The sequence below is a fragment of the Neophocaena asiaeorientalis genome, unplaced genomic scaffold (genome assembly GCF_003031525.2).
Source record: "Neophocaena asiaeorientalis asiaeorientalis breed wild unplaced genomic scaffold, Neophocaena_asiaeorientalis_V1.1 scaffold57, whole genome shotgun sequence".
Classification (NCBI taxonomy): Eukaryota; Metazoa; Chordata; class Mammalia; order Artiodactyla; family Phocoenidae; genus Neophocaena; species Neophocaena asiaeorientalis.
The window spans coordinates 1,409,069-1,431,643 of record NW_020172731.1 but is presented as its reverse complement, the minus strand read 5'-3'; the positions used below and the strand labels follow the sequence as shown (position 1 = coordinate 1,431,643).

At 37.0% G+C, this 22,575-nt stretch overlaps 1 protein-coding gene across 1 annotated transcript in view; it reads right to left on the bottom strand.

Annotated features, from left to right (window-relative positions):
• Nucleotides 1–4,617: 4,617 nt before the first annotated feature.
• Nucleotides 4,618–22,575, bottom strand: part of GHR (growth hormone receptor) — a 161,510-nt gene continuing 143,552 nt past the window's right edge. The window contains exons 6-9 of the mRNA XM_024740332.1: nucleotides 21,193–21,358; nucleotides 19,138–19,228; nucleotides 12,270–12,339; nucleotides 4,618–5,709 (exon numbers count right to left, since the gene is read on the bottom strand). Coding sequence (XP_024596100.1) covers nucleotides 4,732–5,709; nucleotides 12,270–12,339; nucleotides 19,138–19,228; nucleotides 21,193–21,358 — 1,305 coding nt within the window. The 3' untranslated portion in view covers nucleotides 4,618–4,731. The remainder of the gene's footprint in view (nucleotides 5,710–12,269; nucleotides 12,340–19,137; nucleotides 19,229–21,192; nucleotides 21,359–22,575) is intronic.

The following is a 22,575-nucleotide window of genomic DNA, read 5'->3' as shown; positions in this document are numbered from 1 at the left end:
CTTATATATTGAGATGCTGCTCTGTTGGGTGCATATATACTTACAATTTTTATATCTTCTTCTTGGATTGATCCCTTGATCATTATGTTGTGTCCTTTGTCTCTTGCAAGAGTTTTTAAAGTCTATTTTGTCTGAGATGAGTATAGCTACACCAGCTTTCTTTTGATTTCCATTTGCAATGAATACCTTTTTCCATCCCCTCTCATTGTCTGTATGTGTTCTTAGATCTGAAGTGTGTCTCTTGTAGACAGCATATATATGGGTCTTGTTTTTGTAACCATTCAGCTAGTCTGTGACTTTTGGTTGGAGCATTTAATCCATTTACATTTAACATAATTATTGATATGTACGTTCTTATTGCCATTTTAATTGTTTTGTATTTGTCTTTGTAGGTCTTTTCCCTTCCTTTCCTCTTCTCTTGTGATTTGATGGCTAAATTTACTGTTGTGTTTTTATTCCTTATTCTTTTTTTGTTTGTGTATCTATTGTAGATTTTTGATTTGTGGTTACCATGAGGTTTTGATATAGCAGACTCTATATAAAGAAGATTGTTTTATGTTGCCGGTCTTTTAATTTCAAATGCATTTCCAATGTCCTGCATTTGTACTCTCCTCTTCTCATGATTGCTGGTTTTGATATATTTTTTGTGTGGATGATTTCCTACCTTTATATTTGCCTTTTCCTTTTGTAATATTCTTGTTTTTAGTTGTGGACTTTTCTTTTTCTTTTTCACCTAGAGAAGTTCCTTTAGCATTTGTTGCAAAGCTGGTCTGCTCTGGTGGTGCTGAATTCTCTTAGCTTCTCATTTTTGTAAAGCTCTTGATTTCTCCATCAAGTCTGAACAAGAGCCTTGTTGGCTAGTGTATTCTTGGTTGTAGGTTCTTCCCTTTCATCAGTTTAAGTATATGGTGCCACTCCTTTCTGGCCTGTAATGTTTCTGCTGAAAAATCAGCTGATAACCTTATGGAAGTTCCCTTGTATGTTATTTGTTTCTTTTCCCTTGTTTCTTTTAGTATTTTCACTTTGTCTTTAATTTTTGTTAGTTTGATTACTCTGTGTCCCAGCATGTTCCTCCTTGGGTTTATCCTGCCTCAGACTCTCTGGGCTTCCTGGACTTGGGTTACACTTTCCTTTCCCATGTTAGGGTATTTTTCAGCTATTGTCTATTCAAATATTTACTCAGGTCCTTTCTCTCTATCTTCTCCTTCTGAGACTCCTATAATGTGAATGTTGGTGCATTTAATGTTGTCTCAGAGGTCTCTTAGATTGTCCTCATTTCTTTTCATTCTTTCTTCTTTATTCTGTTCCACAGCAGTGATTTCTACCATTTTGTCTTCCAGTTCACTTATACATTCTTCTGCTTTATTTATTCTGCTATTGATTCCTTTTAGTGTATTTTTCATTTCAGTTGTTGTTCCCGCGTCCCCTGCATCGGCAGGCGGACTCTCAACCACTGCGCCACCAGGGAAGCCCCTAAATATTTCTTGTATCTTCCTGGTCTGTGCCTTTATCTTTTTCTGAGATCTTAGATCATCCTTACTATCATTACTCTGAATTCTTTTTTGGGTAGGTTGCCTGTCTCCACTGAGTTGTTCTTCTGGGATTTTATCTTGTCCCTTTCTCTGGGATATAGTCCTCTGCTGTCTCATTTTGTCTTTCTGTGATTGTGGTTTCCATTCCACAGGTTGCAGGGTTGTAGTTCTTCTTGCTTCTGCTGTCTGCCGCCTTGTGGATGAGGCTGGTCTAAGGGGCTTATGCTGGTTTCCTGGTGAGAGGGACTGGTTCCAGCCCACTGGTGGGCAGAGCTGGGTCTTGTCCCTCCTGTGGGCAGGGCTGTGTTAATGGGTGTGTTTAGTGGCCAGCTGTGCGCTTAGGAAGACTTTAGGCAGCCTGTTTGCTGATGGGTGGGGCTGTGTTCCCACCCTGTTGGTTGTTTGGTCTGAGGCATTCCAGCACTAGAACCTATTGGCAGTTGGGTGAGGCCAGGTCTTGGTGAGAAAATGGTGGCCTCCAGGAGGGCTTACGCCAATGAGTACTACCCAGAACTACCACCACCAGTGTCTCTGTCCACACAGTGAGTCACAGCCACCCCCTCACACACCCCCAACCCCCTCCACAGGAGACCCTCCAATACCAGCAGGTAGGTCTGGCCTAGGGTCTTATGAGGTCACTCTTTTTCCCCTGTGTCCTGGTGCTCATGAGACCTTGTGTGTGCCCTCCAAGAGTGGAATTTCTGCCTCCCCCACTTCTGTGGAAGTCTTGCAGTCAAACAAGGAGCTAGTCTGAAAAACTGACTTGTTCTAATGTGTGAATGGTAGAAGGAGAACTGTTTATCCCTCCCCTCTTTCTAGGCAACATGCTCAAGCTCTCCCCATGTCACAAACACCCCCATGTGCATCATGCATGCTTTGATGCATCCAAAATATGGCTCTAAGAGTCCAGGCAAGCCAGCAGGATATTTTTGAGCTGGGCTTGTGTTTATTCAAAATAAAAAAAAGGTCGGAGCTGTCTTCTCTGCTCTATATTTCAGCACAGAAAAAAATCTTCACACACATTGCTACTGTGTTTAAACGAACTGTGCTATGCTCCCCTTACAAGGAGAAGAACTGAGTATGCAGTCTGATTTAGGATGCTTTTCCTGTGGGTGTTTGACAATAGAAGCACACCATCACAAATCCAAGAAAATAAATTTATTAAACTTTGAAGGAAAAAATCCACAGACATAAAGAAAGTTAAATATAAACTGCAGGACACAACTAGTCATACTAGTGAATAATGGCTTGTGTGGCCAGCAAAGTACCAAAATGACATTCGGAGACCGATTGAGGTATTTAGCTATTTTTGGCTATAGAAATGTCAGCCTATTGTAAAATAGTAAGATAGTTTTCCCAAACACACAGTTTTAAGTTGAATTAGGTTCTACATTGATGAAACTGTCTATGAAACTAAATTATGTAGCTCTTAGAGAAAACCGTAGCAGCAAGGTAGCAGAAAATCTATTAAACATCTATTACAAAGTAACATGTTGAACTTTAAACACCCAATTCTAGCTTTTCACTGTCCTTCCTGCAAGAAAGAGGGAATTTAATATTGCCAACCATTAAGCTTGTTTCCTAAAAAGGTATGGCAAATACTATTTAAGTTAAAGCTAACTTTAAAGTTTTATTAACCTTTAAAAAATACGTACGTGAGAAGCATTCTTGAGTGAGATGAGTCTTCTCTTTTTGACAAACCTTTTGAGGAGCAATCCCAGTGCTCCTATGAATGATGTTTAGGTTATTAAGATACTGAACAATAACTTATAATTTACTCAGGCTGCTTCTTTTTCTACTGACTACCCGCTTTAAGGCCAATCCACTCAGAGGGGAAGTAAAAAATGATGAAACTTCTTTTATTAAGTAAATCCTATAAAAGATTTGGTAAGGAAGAAAGTTTCTGCTATGGGTTTAAATAAATTTTTAAATTATCTTGGGGATTTAAAATCTTGTTTTTTCTCTTTTTTTGCTACCATGAATAATGAGTATGTGTCTGGCTATAGGCTGTGAAAGAAAAAGCTTTTTCTTGAACTTTTATTCCATGATCTGGTTAACTTCACTTCGACCAGCTTCAATTTACAAAATGCTTCTTGTACCTATTCCTTCCTTAGGTAAGTATGAACTAAGAGACACTGTGGCCGAGGTTCTAAGGCTTGACTCTCATGATCTGAGTGCACTAAGAAACTCCTTCCCTGTGCACTGCAGTGACTAAGCATTCTGGGTCAATAGGAACCAGGTATGATTTCTATTCTCTTAATATGCAGTGCTCTGACATGAACCAAAACTTGGGTAAGAAAAGCCTTTTTGTTCATTTGTGTTGTGGGTTTTTTTTGTTTTTTTGGTTTTTTTGGTTCATGATAAGTTGATCTGTGCAAACATTTTAAAGTTTTCTAAATTAACAAATATCTGTTTACAAATTCAGATAAGATGAACACATTCCAATAATGCAGCTAACTACAATCATTTTAGAATCATTTAAAGAGTTTTAGGAGGTATAAAAAGGGCCTTGTAAAAAACTAGTTTTTCTTCAGGTGCGTTGACCAAAGCATTAAACCAGCTTTAGACTGCAGTTACTACATTCTTTAGATGGGTCGGCATGAGCTACAGTACACCGTGTATAGTGTAATAGAAAATAGCCATGCTTAAAGTGTAAATTATTAAAAATACCTTTATCCATTTTATGTCAAAATAAATGTTTTACATATCCAAACTATTTCTTCTCTTCTTACCTAAAATTTTAGTTCCCAATTATTAAAAAAAAATTAGCCTGTGCTATGATTTGCATTCAATCGTCCTGAACTGCAAAAGCCACCTGATTTTTCGCTTTTTCAAAAAGCATGATTAACTATAGATTAAAAAACATAGCCATTCAATGCTTAGTAGCACAAAATTAACACCCACAATAACAAGACAATCACTGCCACTAAACAGTCTTTGAGACAATTCTTTAAAATATTTACAATTCACAACAAGAATATCTATCTGATGAAGGGTTCTTCTTCTTTTTCTTTAATATCATGTTTCAACATTTCAGGAAAAGCCATTTAGAATCCATATCCCCCACCCTCAACTCCCACCCCCCTCCAAAAAATGTTTAAACATTGTTTTGGTTTAAGCATTCATGCCCTAGCCAACTCTTTGCTAGAGTAAATAGGTAACTCATTAAATATGTAGCTCATGGGAAATCGAAGAAAAGCTACGGCATGATTTTGTTCAGTTGGTCTGTGCTCACGTAGCCACATGATGAGAGAAACTCTTTGTCAGGCAAGGGCAGGGCAGTTGCATTGAGTACGAGGCCCTGTGGAGATTGTACTATATGAATGGAGGTATAGTCTGGGACAGGCAACTCAGAACTTGGAACACGTTCTGCTGTCCCAGACCTCCCAGCAGTAGTGGTAAGGCTTTCCGTGGTGATGTAAATGTCTTCCTGGTTAAAGCTTGGCTCTACATGTGATTCAACCTCGACATGAGGGGCCAGGGCGATGCACTTTTTAGCATCTGCCTCACAGAAGTAGGCGTTGTCCATGATGAAGTTTGCTTGGCAGGGTGAGACGACTTCTGGATGCATGTCACACTGGGAGATCCCAGCCTTATTCTTTTGGCCCGGGGAAAGGACCACACTCCCTGCTGGTGTAATGTCACTTACCTGGGCGTAAAAGTCGATGTTTGCCAATGAATTTGGATTGCTGAGCTGTTGCTGTGTATGTCCAGCTTGATGAGTTGACTCAGTTTTGCCAATAAGAAGTGATCTTGGTTTGTTTTCCTCTCCTAGGATAACACTGGGCTGCTGGCTAGCAGGGGTAGCATCATTCGAAGGTGAGTTATCTAGATTCTTCTGGTCAAGGCACAAGCGATCTGCTTCCCCTTTCAACCTTTGTGGCTGAGCAACCTCTGAGGTACCATCACACATGTCATTGGCATTGAAATCAGTCTCCAGAATGTCAGGTTCATAACAGCTGGTACGTCCAGAGTCGTCATCCTTTGCCCCAAGGATATTAAGTGATTTTTCATGGTCATTGCTTAGAAGTCTGTCTGTGTCTGATCCTTCAGTCTTTTCATCGGGGTCATCAATATCTAGCTCAATAAATTCAACCCAAGAGTCATCATTGTAGAATTCGTGTTTATAGTTGTCATGAATGGCTAAGATTGTGTTCACCTCTTCTAATTTTCCTTCCTAGGAAATAGAAAATGAAGATCTATGAAAAACTCACAACAATTAAGTGATATAATAAATAATATTCAGAGACTAATTAGTAACAAACCCACATTAGTGAAGAACTTTCTTTTTAAAAATTCTTTTCTATTATGGTTCATCACAGAATACCAAACATAGTTCTCCATGCTATACAGCAGGATGTTGTTTATCCATTCCATATATAATAGCTTGTATCTGCTAACCTCAACCTCCCATTCCATCCCTCCCCCAACCCCCTCCCCCTCGGCAACTACAAGTCTGTTCTCTATGTCTGTGAGTCTGTTTTTGTTTCATACGTAGATAGGTTCATTTGTGTCATATTTTAGATTCCACATATAAGTGATATCGTATGGTGTTTGTCTTTCTCTTTGACTTACTTCACTTAATATGACAATCTCTAGTTGCATCCATGTTGCTGCAAGTGGCATTATTTCATTCTTTTATATGGCTGAGTAGTATTCCATTGTATATATGTACCACATCTTCTTTATCCATTCATCTGTTGATGGGCATTTAGGTTGTTTCTATGTCTTGGCTATTGTGAATAGTGCTGCTGTGAACATAGGAGTGCATGTATCTTTTTGGATTAGAGTTTTGTCTGGATATATGCCTAGGAGTGGGATTGCTGGATCATATGGTAATTCTATTTTTAGTTTTCTGAGGAACCTTTATATTGTTTTCCATAGAGGCTGTACCAACTTATATTCCAACAGTGTAGGAGTGTTCCCTTTTCTCCACACCCTCTCCAGCATCTGTTATTTGTAGAGTTTTTAATGATGGCCATTCTGACTGGTGTGACGTGGTACCTCATTGTAGTTTTGATTTGCATTTCTCTAGTAATTAGCAATGCTGAGCATCTTTTCATGTACCTATTGGCCATTTGTATTTCTTCTTTGGAGAAATGTCTATTTACGTCTTCTGCCCATTTTTCAATTGTGTTGTTTTTTTGTTGAGTTGTATGAGCTATTTGTATATTTTGGAAATAAAGCCCTTATTGGTCTCATTGTTTGAAAACACTTTCTCCCATTCTGTAGGTTGTCTCTTTGTTTATGGTTTCTTTTGCTGTGCAAAAGCTGGTAAGTTTGATTAGGTCCCATTTGTTTCTTTTTGTTTTTATTTCTATTGCTTTGGGAGACTGACTTAAGAAAACATTGGTATGATTTATGTCAGAGAATGTTTTGCCTATGATCTGTCCTAGGAGTTTTGCGGTGTCATGTCTTAAGTCTTTAAGCCGCTGTGAGTTTATTTTTATGTATGGTGAGAGGGTATGTTCTAACTTCATTGATTTCCATATGGCTGTCCAAGTTTCCCAGCACCACCTGTTGAAGAGACTGTCTTTTTCCTATTGTATATTCTTTCCTCCTTTGTTGAAGACTGACTATAGGTGTGTGGGTTTATTTCTGGGCTCTCTATTCTGTTTCATTGACCTATATGTCTGTTTTTTGTGCCAATACCCCTGTAGCTTTGTAGTATTGTCTGAAGTCTGGGAGGGTTATGCCTCCTGCTTTGTTCTTTTTCTTCAGGATTGCTTTAGCAATTCTGGGTCTTTAATAGTTCCATATAAATTTTAGGATTATTCTAGTTCTGTGAAAAATGTCATGGGTAATTTGATAGGGACTGCATTAAATCTGTAGTTTGCTTTGGGCTGTATGACCATTTTAACAATGTTAATTCTTCCAATCCATGAGCATGGGATATCTTTCCATTTCTTTGACTCACCTTCAGTTTCCCTTATTAATGTTTTATAGTTCTCAGCATATAAGTCTTTTGCCTCCACAGTCAGGTTTATTCTTAAGCATATTTTATATTTTTGGGTGAGATTTTAAATAATATTGTTTGTTTACATTCCCTTTCTGATATTCTGTTGTTAGTGTAAAGAAATGCAACCGGTTTTTATATGTTAATCTTGTATCCTGCTACTTTGCTGAATTTGCTTACTATTTCTAGCAGTTTTTTTTTCTGGATTCTTTAGGGTTTTCTATATAGTATGTCATCTGCATAAAACGACAATTTTGCCTCTTCCCTTCCAATTTGGATACTTTTTATTTCTTTTTCTTGTCTGATTGCTAGGGCTAGGACTGCCAATACTATGTTAAATAGAAGAGGTAAGAGTGGGCATCCTTGTCTTGTTCCAGATTTTAGCGGGAAGTCTTTCAGCTTTTCACCATTGAGTATTATATTGGCTGTGGGTTTGTCATAGCTTTTACTATGTTGAGATATGTTCCCTGTGTACCCACTTTGGTAAGAGTTTTTATCATGAATGGATGTGGAATTTTGTCAAATGTTCTTTCTGCATCTTTTGAGATGATCATGTGGTTTTTGTCTTATCTTTTGTTTATGTGATGTATCATCTTTTGTTTATGTGATGTATCACATTGATTTGTGTATGCTGAACTATGCTTGTGAACTTGGGATGACTCTTGATCATGGTGTATGATCTTTTTTTATGTGTTGTTGGATTTTGTTGAGAATTTTTGCGTCTATATTCATCAAAGATATTGGCCTGTAATTTTCTTTTTTGGTGGTGTCTTTGTCTGGTTTTGGTATCAGGGTGATGGTGGCTTCATAGGATGTCTTTGGGAGTGTTCCCTCCTCTTCAATTCTTTGGAAGAGTTTGAGAAGGACTGGTGTGAGTTCTTCTTTGTATGTCTGGTAGAATTTGCCTTTGAAGCCATCTGGTCCTGGATTTTTGTTTGTAGGGAGTTAATTACGTATTCTATTTCACCTCTAATGATTAGTCTGTTCAAATTATCTACTTATTGTTGACTCAATTTTGGTGGGCTGTATGTTTCTAGAAACTTGTCCTTTTCTTCTAGGTTGTTGAATTTGTTGGGATATAATTGGTCATAGCATTCCCTTATGGTTTCTGTATTACTGTGATATCAGTTGTTATGGTTCCTTTTTCATTTCTTATTTTGTTTATTTGGGTTCTCTCTCTTTTCTTCTTGGTGAGCCTGGCCAGAGGTTTGTCAGTCTTGTTTACCCTTTCAAAGAACCAGCTCTGGGTTTTATTGATTTTTTTCTACTTTTTAATCACTATTTTATTTATTTCCTCTCTGATCTTGATTATTTCCATCCTTCTGCTGATTTTAGGTTCTGTTTGTTCTTTTTCTACTTCTTTTAAGTGGTAATTAGGTTGTTTATCTGAGACTTTTCTTGTTTTTTTGAGGAAGGCCTGTATCACTATGAACTTCCCTCTAGGAATTGCTTTTGCTGCATCCCATAGATTTTGTACAGTGGTGTTTTCATGGTAATTTTTCTCAAGGTATTTTTTAATTTACTCTTTGATTTCATTGTTGACTGATTGGTTTTTTAGTAGCATATTGTTTGGTAATCGTTTTTTTAGTAGCATATTGTTTGGTAGTCATTTTCTTTTTCTGTGGTTGGTTTCTAGTTTCATGCTGCTGTGGTCAGAAAAGATGCTTGAGATAATTTCTATACTCAAGTTTGTTGAGGTCTGTTTTGTACTCTAGTATGTGGTCAATCCTAGAGAATGTTCCATGTGCACTTGAAAAGAATGTATATTCTGTTTTTTTGGATGTAATGTCCTAAAAATATCAATTATGTCTATCTGTTCTATTGTCTCATTTAGGATCTCTGTTGCCTTATTTTCTTTCTAGAAGATCTGTGCACTGATGTGAGTGGGGTGTTAAAGTCTCCTACTATTATTGTATTCCTGTCAGTTTCTCCCTTTATGTCTGTTAGTATTTGTTTTATGTATTTGGGTGCTCCTATATTAGGTGCATATATGTTGATGAGTGTAAAAGTGCCCTTCTTTATTTTTCTTTATGGCCTTTGTTTTAAAGTCTATTCTGTCTGATACGTGTATTGTGATCCCCACCTTGTCATTTCCATTTGCATGAAATATCTTTTTCCATCTCCTTTCAATCTGTGTCCTTTGCTCTAAAGTGGGTCTCTTGTAGGCAGCATATTGTAGGCTCTTGTTTTTTTTATCCAATCTTCCTCTCTGTGTCTTTTGATTGGAGCATTTAGTCCATTGACATTAAGGTAATTATTGATAGATATGTATTTATTGCCATTTTAAGTCTTCCTTTCCTGTTGATTTTTTATTTCTTCTTTGTCCCTGTTTTTCCCTTTTGTGGTTTGATGATTTTTCTTTTGTATTGTACTTCTTTTTGGTTTTTCTGAGTCTATTGTATGTTTTTGATTTGTGGTTACCTTGTTTCTCAAGTATGTAAACCCCATCCTATAGCTATTGATACTTGCCTTAGACTGGTAATCATATAGGCTCAAACACATTCTAGGAAATGATAAAAAAAAATTTACACTTTCTTACTCTTCTCCCCCACATTATATGATTTTGATGTCCTCTTTTACATCTTCATGTTCATCCTTTTGCTGTTCACTGTGGTTATCATAAATTTCACAGAAATTTATTTTGATTTTTTAAAAATCCATGTACTGGCTTATTTAGGTGATTTTCTTTCCAATTGTGATTTTCTCTTTCCTATATATTCTCCTTTTCTATTTACAGAAGACCTTTCAATATTTCCTTTAGGATAGGTTTAGTATTGCTGTATTCTTTTAGTTTTTGCTTGTCTAAGAAATTCTTTCTCACTCCTTCTACTGTAAATAATAATCTTGCTGGGTAGAGTATCCTAGGTTGCAGTTTTTTCCCCTTCAGGACTTTGAATGTATCTTGCCACTTCCTTCTGGCCTGCAAAGTTTCTGTACAGAAATCAGCTGATAGCCTTATGGGGGTTCCCTTGTAATTAACTTTTCTCTTGCTGCCTTTAGAATCCTCTCTTTAACTTTTGCCATTTTAATTATAATTTTGGTGTAGGTCTGTTTGGTTTTACCTTGTTTGGGACCCTCTGCTTCCTGTACCTGGATATGTTTCTTTCTTTACGTTTGGGAAGTTTTCAGCTTCCCAAATACATTTTCAATACCCTTTTCTCTTTCTTCCCATTCTGGGGTCTCTATTATGCATAGATTGGCATGCTTTATATTAGCCCATAGGTCTCTTATATTGCTTTCATTTTTTTTTCATTTGGCTTTCTGTCTGCTGTCTTGATTGGGTGATTTCCATTATTCTATCTTCCAGGTCATTTACTCATTTTTATGTATTATTCATTCTGCTATTCATTGCCTTTAGTTCAATTTTCATCTTGGCAAATGAGTTTTAAAATTTTTTTGGTTCCTTTTTATAGTTTCTAGTTCCTTTTTATAGTACTCTGCATTTCTGTCAATAGCATTTCTTAATTCCTTCAGTATTTTCATTATCTCCTTTTTGAATTTGGTGTCTATTAGACTGAAGAGGTCTGTTTCATTGTTCTTTCAGGGGGATTCTCTTGGTCTTTTAACTGGGAGTGGTTCCTCTGCTTCTTCATTTTACCTTATATTTCTCTTATTCTGTGAGTTTAGGAGAAACAATGATCTACTGTGGTCTTGGAGGGCTATTTATATGTGGGAGTGTCCCGGTGTAGTTTGTGTGGATTTAATATTTTGGTGCAAGGGCTGTTTTTAGTATTGATGCCTGTCACCTCTTTCCTCAGCATGTGCTAGCCATTATTCTCTTGATAGGGTGTGTGCAAATGCAGTGGCTGGTGCCTGGTCCTGGCATTCTCTCTGGTGGTAGCAGCTCATGCGCATCCCTGGAGCACACAATGGGAGGTGGTTCACAACTACTCCTGGAGTCTGCGAGGGTGGTGGTGGCTTGTGATCACTCCTGTAGCTTGTGTAGGCAGTGTCCTGCAACCTGAGAGCACATGCAGGGAGAAAGGCTGCAATGGCAGGTCTTGCCTCTCCTCTCGCACACCACCCAAACAATGGTACCTGGCCTCTAAGGTAGCCCAGGCTTCCTCTGCGTACATCCTCTGGTGCAGTTGCACCAAACTCCAGCCCCTTCAGGCTCTTTCTGCACAGCCCACCACCTGAGTTCTCTCCCCGGGTCTAATCTCTGAAGCCTGAGCTTCAGCACCTGGTCCCTGCCCGCACTGATGGATGTGCGTCTCCGGCCGGGGAGTGCTGAGCGGTGGCACTGACTGTCTGCCGGTCTCCCTCCATTCTAGCTGCTGCAAAACCGGTTCCTGCATTCTCCTCCAAGGCTCTAAAACTCCCACTCTGTCCTGGCTGATCTCCATGATGGTGAGGGGACTTCCCAGGGTGCAGGCATCTTTCCTCTTTCACAGCTCTCTCCCAAGGGGTGGGGTGCAGGTCCCTTCCCAATTCCTTTCTTTTCTTTTGTCCTACCTGGTTACACAGAAATTTTCTTGCCCTTTTAGAGGTCTGACGTCTTCTGCCAGCGTTCAGTAGATATTCTGTTTGATGTATTTGTGTGAGGCAGTGAGCTTCACATTCTACTACTCTGCCATCTTGATCCAGTAGTCAAGAACTTTTAAATACGTAAGACATTTTCATAATTTTGAGATGTATTATTTAAAAAAACTTTTTTTCCAGAAGGAATACAAAAAATAAAATGTAATACATATAGCTTGCAAAAGGTCTCAACATAAGACATTATTGTTCAGGTATCATTTAATTAGTGTTATGTATAACTTAGATAATTTATTAATTACCTTGAGGAGATCTGGATCAATTCCTTTAATCTTTGGAACTGGAACTGGGGGTAGAATCAACATCTTAATCCTTGAAAACAAAATTTTGTTTTGATGTCAGTTATACATTCTAAAGTAACAGAAAATTTGGAATAAGTATAATCTGAGAAAGAGGAAGAAAGCATTAAGCAGTAAATGACAAGGCAAAACTATAGAAGAAAAAGACAAAAAACAACAAAAAACCCTCATCTGAAACCAATTTAAGTAAAATGCAGTTTTCTTATACCTTTTTATAATGTCTTTTATTGATAGACAGTCTTAGTATTGGAAGTTAGAAATTTAATTCCATCTGAAGCCAATTTCCATGTCAGTTATAAGGGAGGTAATTTTAATATACATCTCATCTGTAATTTGTAGAGGAAGGGAAGGGGAGGAGAAAGAGCCAATCTATGTGGAGCCAACATTATCTGTACCCTTAAAAAAGAGTGGGTTGGTATAAGTTCATACCACAAATCTACATGAATTATAAGATTATCCAAGGCAATCTCATTAACCAGGGTGTTATTGCACAGTTCATTTCAGTTAGGACAGACTAAATTTGAACTATCTCTAATCAGTATGGATTTGTATACACAAGTCTATGATGCACTTAAAATTTCTGTTCCAAATATTTAAGTTACTTTTTGACCACAGTTCATTTCAATATCTATCCTGCTTGTCTTGTGCCTGATTGTATCCCCAGCACTTAGAACAATTCCTGGCACAGAGAAGGTGCTCAATAAACCATTTCTTGAATAAGTTTGAGTAAGTCATTTATTTATTTCATTAATAGTGTAACTAGAGTTTTTTTAAAGTCAACATTGTGGCTGTGGAATAAAGCTCAGATACTACTATAAACCACTGATGAAAGAAATCAAAGAAAGATGACACAAACAGAGGGAGAGAGATACCATGCTCCTGGATTGGAAGAATCAATACTATGAAAATGACTATGCTACCCAAAGAAATCTAGAGGTTCAGTGCAATCTCTGTCAAATTACCAATGGCATTTTTCACAGATTTAGAACAAAAAATTATACAATTTGTGTGGAAGCACATTGCCAAAGCAATATTGAGAATGAAAAACAGAGCTGGAGAAATCAGGGTCCCCAACTTCAAACTATACTACAAAGCTACAGTAATCAAGACAGTATGGTACTGGCACAAAAATAGAAATACAGATCAATGGTACAGGATAGAAAGCCCAGAGATAAATGCATGCACCTATGGTCACCTAATCTATGACAAAGGAGGCAAGAATATACAATGGACACCAGAGAGCCTCTTCAATAAATGGTGCTGGGAAAACTGGACAGCTACATGTAAAAGAAAATGTGAAATAAGAACACTCCCTAACACCATACACAAAAATAAACTCAAAGTGGATTAAAGACCTAAATGTAAGACCTGACACTATAAAACCCTTAGAGGAAAACACAGGCAGAACACTTTGACATAAATCACAGCAAGATCTTTTATGACCCACCTTCTAGAGTAATGAAAATAAAAACAAACAAATGGGACCTAATGAAACTTAAAAGCTTTTGCACAGCAAAGGAAACCATAAACAAGACAAAAAGACAACACATAGAATGGGAGAAAATATTTGCAAATGAAGCAATGGACAAAGGATTAATCTCCAAAATATACAAACAGCTCATGCAGCTCAATATCAAAAAGACAACCTAATCAAAAAATGGGCAGAAGACCCGAACAGACATTTCAGCAAAGAAGACATACAGATGGCCAAGAGGCACATGATAAGTTGCTCAGCATCACTAATTATTAGAGAAATGCAAATCAAAACTACAATGAGGTATCACCTCACACCAGTCCGAATGGCCATCATCACATATCTACAAACAAGAAATGCTGGAGAGGGTGTGGAGAAAAGGGAACCCTCTTGCACTGTTGGGGGGAATGTAAATTGGTACAGCCACTATGGAGAACAGCATGGAGGTTCCTTAAAAAACTAAAAAAAAAAAACAAAAAAACAACCATGTGCCCCAGCAATCCCACTACTGGGCATATACCCTGAGAAACCATAATTCAAAAAGATTCATGTACCACAATGTTCATTGCAGCACTATTTACAATAGCCAGGACATAGAAACAACCTAAATGTCCAATGACAGACAAATGGATAAAGAAGATGTGGTACATACATACAATATTACTCAGCCATAAAAGTGAACAAAATTGGGTCATTTGTAGAGATGTGGATGGACCTAGAGTCTGTCATACAGAGTGAAGTAAGTCAGAAAGAGAAAAACAAATATTGTATATTAATGCATATATGGGGAATCTAGAAAAATGGTACAGGTGAACCTATCTGAAGGGCAGGAATAGAAAGGCAGATGTGGAGAATGGATGTGTGGACACAGTGGGGAAGGGGAGGGTGGGATGAATTGGGAGATTAGGTTTGACATCAATACACTACCATGTGTAAAATAGACAGCTAGTGGGAACCTGCTGTATAGCACAGGGAGCTCAGCTCAGTGCTCTGTGATAACCTAGATGGATGGGATGGGGGGGAGGGAGGTCCAAGAGGGAGGGGATATATATATATATATATACATATAGCTGATTCAGTTCACTGTACACGAGAAACTAACACAACATTGTAAAGCAATTATTCTTCAATTAAAAGAAGAAAAATTAACATTGTGGCTCTGGAATAAAGCTCAGAGATTATCCATTCCAATCTGATTTTTGGGCATCAGCTGATAGTCTACTTAGTGAGAATGAAGGTTTTTTGAATGTTTCCACCACCTTTTTACATAATCCAAGGAATAAGCCAAATTCCGTAAGTTGTGTTTGAGTAGACACCACTAGGTTTACTCTGTGGGACAGTGTTAAATTGTTACTGATGAACAGAAGTTATAGAAAAAATTCATGTTATTAATAACTGCTACCATTTTTGAATGCTTCTGATAAACCACTATGAGATGTATCTTGCACTAGACTCTGGGTCAGCAAATTACGGTCTATGGGCCAAATGTGGTCTGCCCTCTGTTTTTGTAAATAAAGTTTTATTGGAACATGGTCATGTTCATTTTACATATTATCTATGTAAAATAGTTTGCATATCATCTATGGCTGCTTTCATGCCACAGTGGCAGAGCTGAGTAGTGGTGACAGAGATTGCATAGCCTAGAAAGCCTAAAAATTTACTGTTTGGTCATTTTTAAAACAACTTTGTCAACCCTTGCACTAAACATTTCATTTAATCCTTACCACTACCAGGGAGGCAGAAGACATTATCTGTGGAAAGATTTAGATATTTAAGGAACATGTTCAAATCACACACTAATACTTGGCTCAGCTGGCGCTCAAATCCAAAGCAGCTGACTCCAAAACCTGGGCCCTTTGCCTTCTGTCGCGCTGATGGGTTAAACTTGGTTCTGCATCTCTAAATGAATAGTTCACAGGTTCAAACACATAGAAAAATGCAACAAAACCCCAGTTACAGGAGGCAAAGTTTCCTAAATGTCTAATGCTTTACTTTGTATGGGTGCCTCTTTTTTGTTTTTTGAAGCAGATGATGCATTTAGGTACTTGTTGATAGCTTTCTAGGAGTTGTGGTTGACTTTAGGCCAGGGTGGCAGACCCTGCAGCTTGGAGGACCCAAGCCAGTCATGCAACTGAATATAGCGGGCCTGGTACAAAGTCATAGGGAGGGATGGGAATGGTGACAGAGAACATATGCCCTTTGCAAATGGGATGGTTGTTGGTCCTCTGCTTCAGCACATGTTGACATGCAGGAATATCAGCCCAGTTTCACTAGATCTCTGTTTTTAAAGGTAATCTGGTAATCTGGATTTTTGTGTGAAAATTCCCTGTTTTATAAACACTTTGCAGGAAAACCTTTACTCCAAAATCAAAAGAACATAAAACAACAAAACATGGATCTGTGGGCTGAATTTGGCTTTCAGGTTGCCAGTTTGTCACTTCTGTTTTATGTTGATTCAGTTATTCCTTCCTGGATTAGTCATAGCTTGAAGGCTGGAGTAGGCCATATGGTGGGAGCCACAGAGTGTAGAATAAAGATAAACTGGCATGAAACTACGTTTCTGATTTTTCTATCATTTTATTCAAATCCAAATTACACTATAAATTTTGCTAGAGTTGACTCAATGATCTGGACTAAGAAAGGGAGCAGTGGCTTGGTTTGTGAACCAACAAAACCTCAAGCAAAGAGCACCTGAAGTCCTTTACAGTCCTGAAGTTCTGGGGTAAACTGGCATAGCACCTCATTCTTTGAGTTTCATTTTAATTGTTCTTTCCACACTTGCTGTCAGCTATTTTCTACCATTTCCTACTTTCATTAGAACATGGAAATTTAGACAATGATAAGGGTTTTTATGGGTACATGAGAAAAGAAAGGTTAATTGTTTTCCACGGAAAACTTAATTTAGAACAGGAAATTTGGCAGTACAAATAGATTTCCAAAATTTTTCCCAATTTGGTGATTTTGACCAAGCGTCATAGTTAAGAACTTCATTATTCATAGAAAACATTCTTTTAGACAAAGGTTAATATATTTCCTTTGAAATTCTATTTGGAGGATTATTTTTTCTTTCAAATATTGTTAACTAATGTAATTTTAAGCAACATAACAAATTTGCTTGGTCTTCATGATGACTCGAAATTGACAACTAATGTTAAAAGTAAATTCCGTCATGTACATAGTGGGTTTATCTACTGCAGGTACACATAAATTAGCCCATCGCCTAACTGTACAGATCAGTGAATTCAAATTAATCAACAGAATAATTTGACTCCTTTGCTGTTGGCATTGCTTAAATATATAAATTACTTAAAATCCTAAATAATTTACTTATTTACTAACTCCACCCCGCCCCGCAATTGAAAAGTGTGTTATCCTGCTTTATAATACTTGTGTTTCTAAGATAGTAATGTTGCTAGAAAGTTAGATAGAAAATAAAATTCTACAGAGCGAATTTTGTTTTCTCCTGAGCTTACATTATAAAATTGGAGATGAAACTCCTAAAATAACCCTTCCTACATTCACTTGGAGACTTTTAGCATGCTTGACACTCTGGAACTCTAGAATTCTGAGAATGAAACTCTATTTTGATGTTTACAAATGCTATACAGCTTCAAAATACAAATTAAAAAGCTTTTACAATATATTCACATAGATCCTCTTTTGATTTGTAGATGCGTCTTGGCTTCACCTGGAGACTTGTCTTTAGTTCTAGCTAGAGTAACCAACTGTCTTGGTTTGCCTGGACACAGGACTTTCAGTGCTAAAACCAGGAAAGTCCCAGGCAAACAGTGTTAGCTACCCTAATTCTAGAAGAAGGGGCAAGATTAACCCATGGGACTTAAAGAATATTCTAAACTACCATATGACCCAGCAATCCCACTACTGGGCATATACCCTGAGAAAACCATAATTCAAAAAGAGTCCTGTACCACAATGTTCATTGCAGCTCTATTTACAATAGCCAGGAGATGGAAACAACCTAATTGTCCATCATCGGATGAATGGATAAAGAAGATGTGGCACATATATACAATGGAATATTACTCAGCCATAAAAAGACATGAAACTGAGTTATTTGTAGTGAGGTGGATGGACCTAGAGACTGTCCTACAGAGTGAAGTAAGTCAGAAAGAGGAAAACAAATACCGTATGCTATCACATATATATGGAATCTAAAAAAAAAAAAAGGTTCTGAAGAACCTAGGGGCAGGACAGGAATAAAGATGCAGATGTAGAGAATGGACTTGAGGACACGGGGAGGGGGAAGGGTAAGCTGGGACGAAGTGAGAGAGTGGCATGGACATATATACACTACCAAATGTAAAATAGATAGATAGTGGGAAGCAGCCGCATAGCAGAGGGAGATCAGCTTGGTGTTTGTGACCACCTAGAGGGGTGGGATAGGGAGGGTGGGAGGGAGATGCAAGAGGGAGGAGATATGGGGATATACATATGCATATAGCTGATTCACTTTGTTATACAGCAGAAGCTAACACACCATTGTAAAGCAATTATACTCCAATAAAGATGTAAAAAAAAAAGAATATTTTAAATGTAAGAAAACTGGCGACTAGTACCAGTAACTTTTCCTATGTTTTGTATTAAAAGTTCCTGTAGTCTGTACTGTCTTTCAAGAATGAAAATAGAATAATTAGTCTTTACAGCTTAAGGGAAATTTAAAGGTCATATAATCCAACACCCTCAAATTACCCATGAGAACATGGAGGCCTAGAGAGATTAAGGGACTCAAATGAGATTAAACAGCAGTGGCAGAATAATAACTGGAACCTGCCTTTTGACTGCAAGAGAATGCAGAATGGAATCTCTTCAAGCTTAGAATTTTATCTGTGTTGACAAAAGCAGATGAAATACCAAATCATAACTATCCAAGCAATTTCAATAAAACCCAAATTTACTTAAAATCATCATATGAAGTCAAAAAAGGTTTTATTAGATTGAATTATCCAGGTGGCTTTAGTTTACCACTTAAATTTCCTCTTACATTAAGACTGTGTCAGACTCAGCCAAAGCCTCACTGCTGCCTTATGGTCCTGGAATAAGTGAGCCAATTTTTTCAGAACTTTGACGAGGTACATATCACAAGGTGTATAGTCACTAGCCTCAGCCTCTTAATGTCCTATGCAACTTTCCAGATAGAACTGAGACCTGTGATGTCTCTTTGATGAACACAATAAAGTGGTAAATGTATAACTGGAGCTAACGTTTCACTGGGTTGAAATATTTCACTCATGAGTCACAAAAGAAAACATCAAACAATAAATGGAAACATGTATGTTTGCTAAATGGCAAAAACATATCAAAGTATATCACACTTACCTTTGTTGTTTAGAAAATATGAATAAGAATAATGTCACCGTTAGTCCAAATATTCCAAAGATAATAAATAAGAACCATGGAAACCGGAAATCTGAAAAACATAAGAACCACATCTCACTCACAGAACTATGAATAGTTGAAGTTTACATTTCACTCTCCTGTTCCACATAAAAAATTTCCTAATCTGTATTCATCTAGTAGAGTCAGTGATTTCATCTGATAACCACTGAAATAGAGTGCAATGACTTAGGAGTATTTTCTGTTCCAAGAACACCTCTATCCACTTCTTCAGATCCTTTCATGTACCAAAAAAAGAAAATCAAAGTAAAGAAACAGCATACAGTTTAAGCATGTTTATACAAACAAACTGCTTTAAGCATCTTATGTATTCAGGGTATGTCATTAAAATGCTTCAGCTCTAGGAAAAATTGATGCCTGTTAATATACTACTTTTCCTAAATAATGTCCACTTGGTTCTTTTTTTTTTTTTTAAAGGTGTGGTGATATTTTTTATCCTCCAGATTGAGGATCCATCAAAAAGATGGGGCAGAGTTTTACTTTTGAATCATTACTGAAACTTTTTAGACATGCAGGGCATACATTTTCTGCTTAAAAAAGTGTTGTTTGACAGAAGAAGATCAGTACTAGGACTCCCGTCTTTAGATTTTAGTATAATTTGTAGCAAATTTGTGGGAGTCTGTAAACCTTCTATTTCATTTCTCAAGAACAAGTGCCACAGTGGCAGAGGTTGACTGCTTTTAAGGTGGAATTTACCTTCACGTTGCTTTATGGAAGTAGGCTTTTATGCTGTAATATTTTATTTATTTTCTTATTCAGTTATTAAAAGCCCCAAGGGAGATGTTATGCATATTATAAAGAACTAGTGGGGGAGAGAATATCGTTTCTTTGTATCTTGTGGTACCTATAATTTTATATCAATGATATACTCAGGAACATAATATAAAGCGAGAGTTTAATTTTTTTCTTTTTTAACAGAGAAGAAAAGCTTGTTTAAAAAATGTTTTTGTTAAGGAATTAAATGCCATTACAATAAGCTTAAAGGGCACGTGGCAAATGTGCTTTTAACCTGAACTTCATTGTGTCAAGTATCATTTGAAACAACAAGCCTGTTGAGTGGAGCTTAGAAAAGATGGTGCTATAGACATTTTCATTTGTGTTATATAGTATCACAGATTCTACCTGTACTGTAAGTGCAGAAATATAAATTTAATTTCTCTGTAGCTTGTGATTGTTTCGTTAACAAACCTCAGACCCTCATGTGGTACTGTAAACCTTCTGTTTTTAATGGGGATGAGTTATAGCCAATTCCCATTTGGGAGTGATAATACTTTATACACTTACTATTCATTGTTAAGCAGCCTTCTTTATTTCTGTATCCAAAAATTTAAATTCTTTTATTCTGAATTCATAGGTCTCCTTTCTTTAAACTCTATGTTTATATTTCTTTTATATAGGATCTTCAAATATTCCTTGTCACTCTTGAGCGTATCTAGCACACGATTTATTAAGCCTTCCTCCAGGTAAAAGCCACACCCAAACTTCCTAAAACTAATAAACACCTGCCATTGACTACTTATGCTGACTCAATATTAGGAATTCTCTGAGATGCCACATAGATAGCCATCCATCCAGATTCAGAATTTCTTCACTGTGTGTATGAGAAACATTTTTTTCTGATTATAAGTGCAAAACAAACTCATAGAAAATACTAGAAATACAGAAACAAGGAAATAAAGAAATGAAGAAAAGAATCACCTGAAATTCTGTTATCCAGAGATACCCCACCCCCTCCATCAATAGCTTAGTGTATCTTCTGCTCTTTAACTTGCACCTACCCCATGACTTTTCCTGAATAATTCAAAAATGAAATCCTCCTTCCTCTTTTGTAATGGAGAGTACCTGTTACAGGCAGTGAACTCAAGGTCCCTCATCCTGACAATTGATGCTAATGTATCTTGATTTGGACAACACCCTACCAATCCCTGTATATTGACAAAAACCATGTTGGCTTCCATCTTAATCTCTTAGGTTTACCTTCTTCACATGCAAATGGTCTCATCTGAGGAAGTGTTACAAAGAGCACCTCACTGAACTCGCCATATTTTTCAGAGTTCCGTTGTCTGGATCTCACACGCACTTCATACTCTTTATCCAGTCTCAATGAGTACACTGGAACTGATGTTGACAATACAGGGTCCATCTTTCAAGACAAAATATAAAACTTACTGGTTAGAGAGTCAACAACTCAATGCAATAAGCTCTATGAGGTGTTTCTACATGTGTATTCAAAATGAATTTCTGTAAAGTAGGCAATGTTTTAAAATGCGCTGGTGGAGTTTGCTATTTAGAGAAAGATCAAGGCAAATAACTTAGTAACACAACATTGTAAATTAACTATACTTCAATTAAAAAATGGTAAAAAAAAGAATCATTTTGTTAAATGGGGAGTAGTCTTCAAATTTATTTTGGTATAAACACAAAGATATGACAGACTTGTTTAAAGAAATGCAGCTATATCTTTGCATTAGGCTGTCAGATATTCTACTAAGATCAAAGCATAATAGAATTATAGTGAATGGCAGAATTATAAAGATTACAGATACACTGCCTACCCTTTGGGATATTACATTCTTATATAAAGACATCAGAACAGAAAGAAACAAACATATTTCCTATATCTGTATCTGTTCTTTGGAAATCCTGGGTAGTCATTCATATGGTCACAGAATTGGAAAGTGTCCTAGAAAAATCATAGTTGTCTTAATTAAACTTTCAAACAATTCTATCAGCTTGCTCTAGAAGGCTTAAAGCCACCTCAAAATAGTTTGCTATTCAAAATTTGTGAAGAAAAGTCACTGGAGGCCTTTGGTAACAACCAACAGGATTCCACAATCCTGAAGGCCAGGATGTTCCTTTACCTTCCCAGGGAAGGTTAGGTGAGGCCATTAGACTTTTAAGACATGTTGCTATCAAAGAGGTTAGACACAACTAATGATGGTGTTTTCCTCCAAGTCACATATTCAAAGCAGGTACACAATATGTGGTTTTCTTGTGTTTTGGGGTAGAACATCTTGTTCCTGTTTATAGAAAATTAGGAACATTCTCTTCTTCAACAGCATGGGTTTTATCACATAAATAAGATTCTCATAATTTGTTTTATTAAGTCAGAGCCTGGGCCTTCAGCTTCTAAAACAAATTTCCCTTCACCTCAGTTAGTTTCTACTCACAAAGTACCTCTTTTTTTCTCCTATGTACACAGAATGGTTAGTTTGCATCTTTTATAGATGCTTAATATATGGAATATTTGTATACCTAAAATGCTTCTGAATATTAAATTCATTTTATTATTTTTCTTAAACTATTTAAAAAAGCCTATGTTTCCATTCTTGAAGCCCTCATTTCTCTGTCACTGTCACC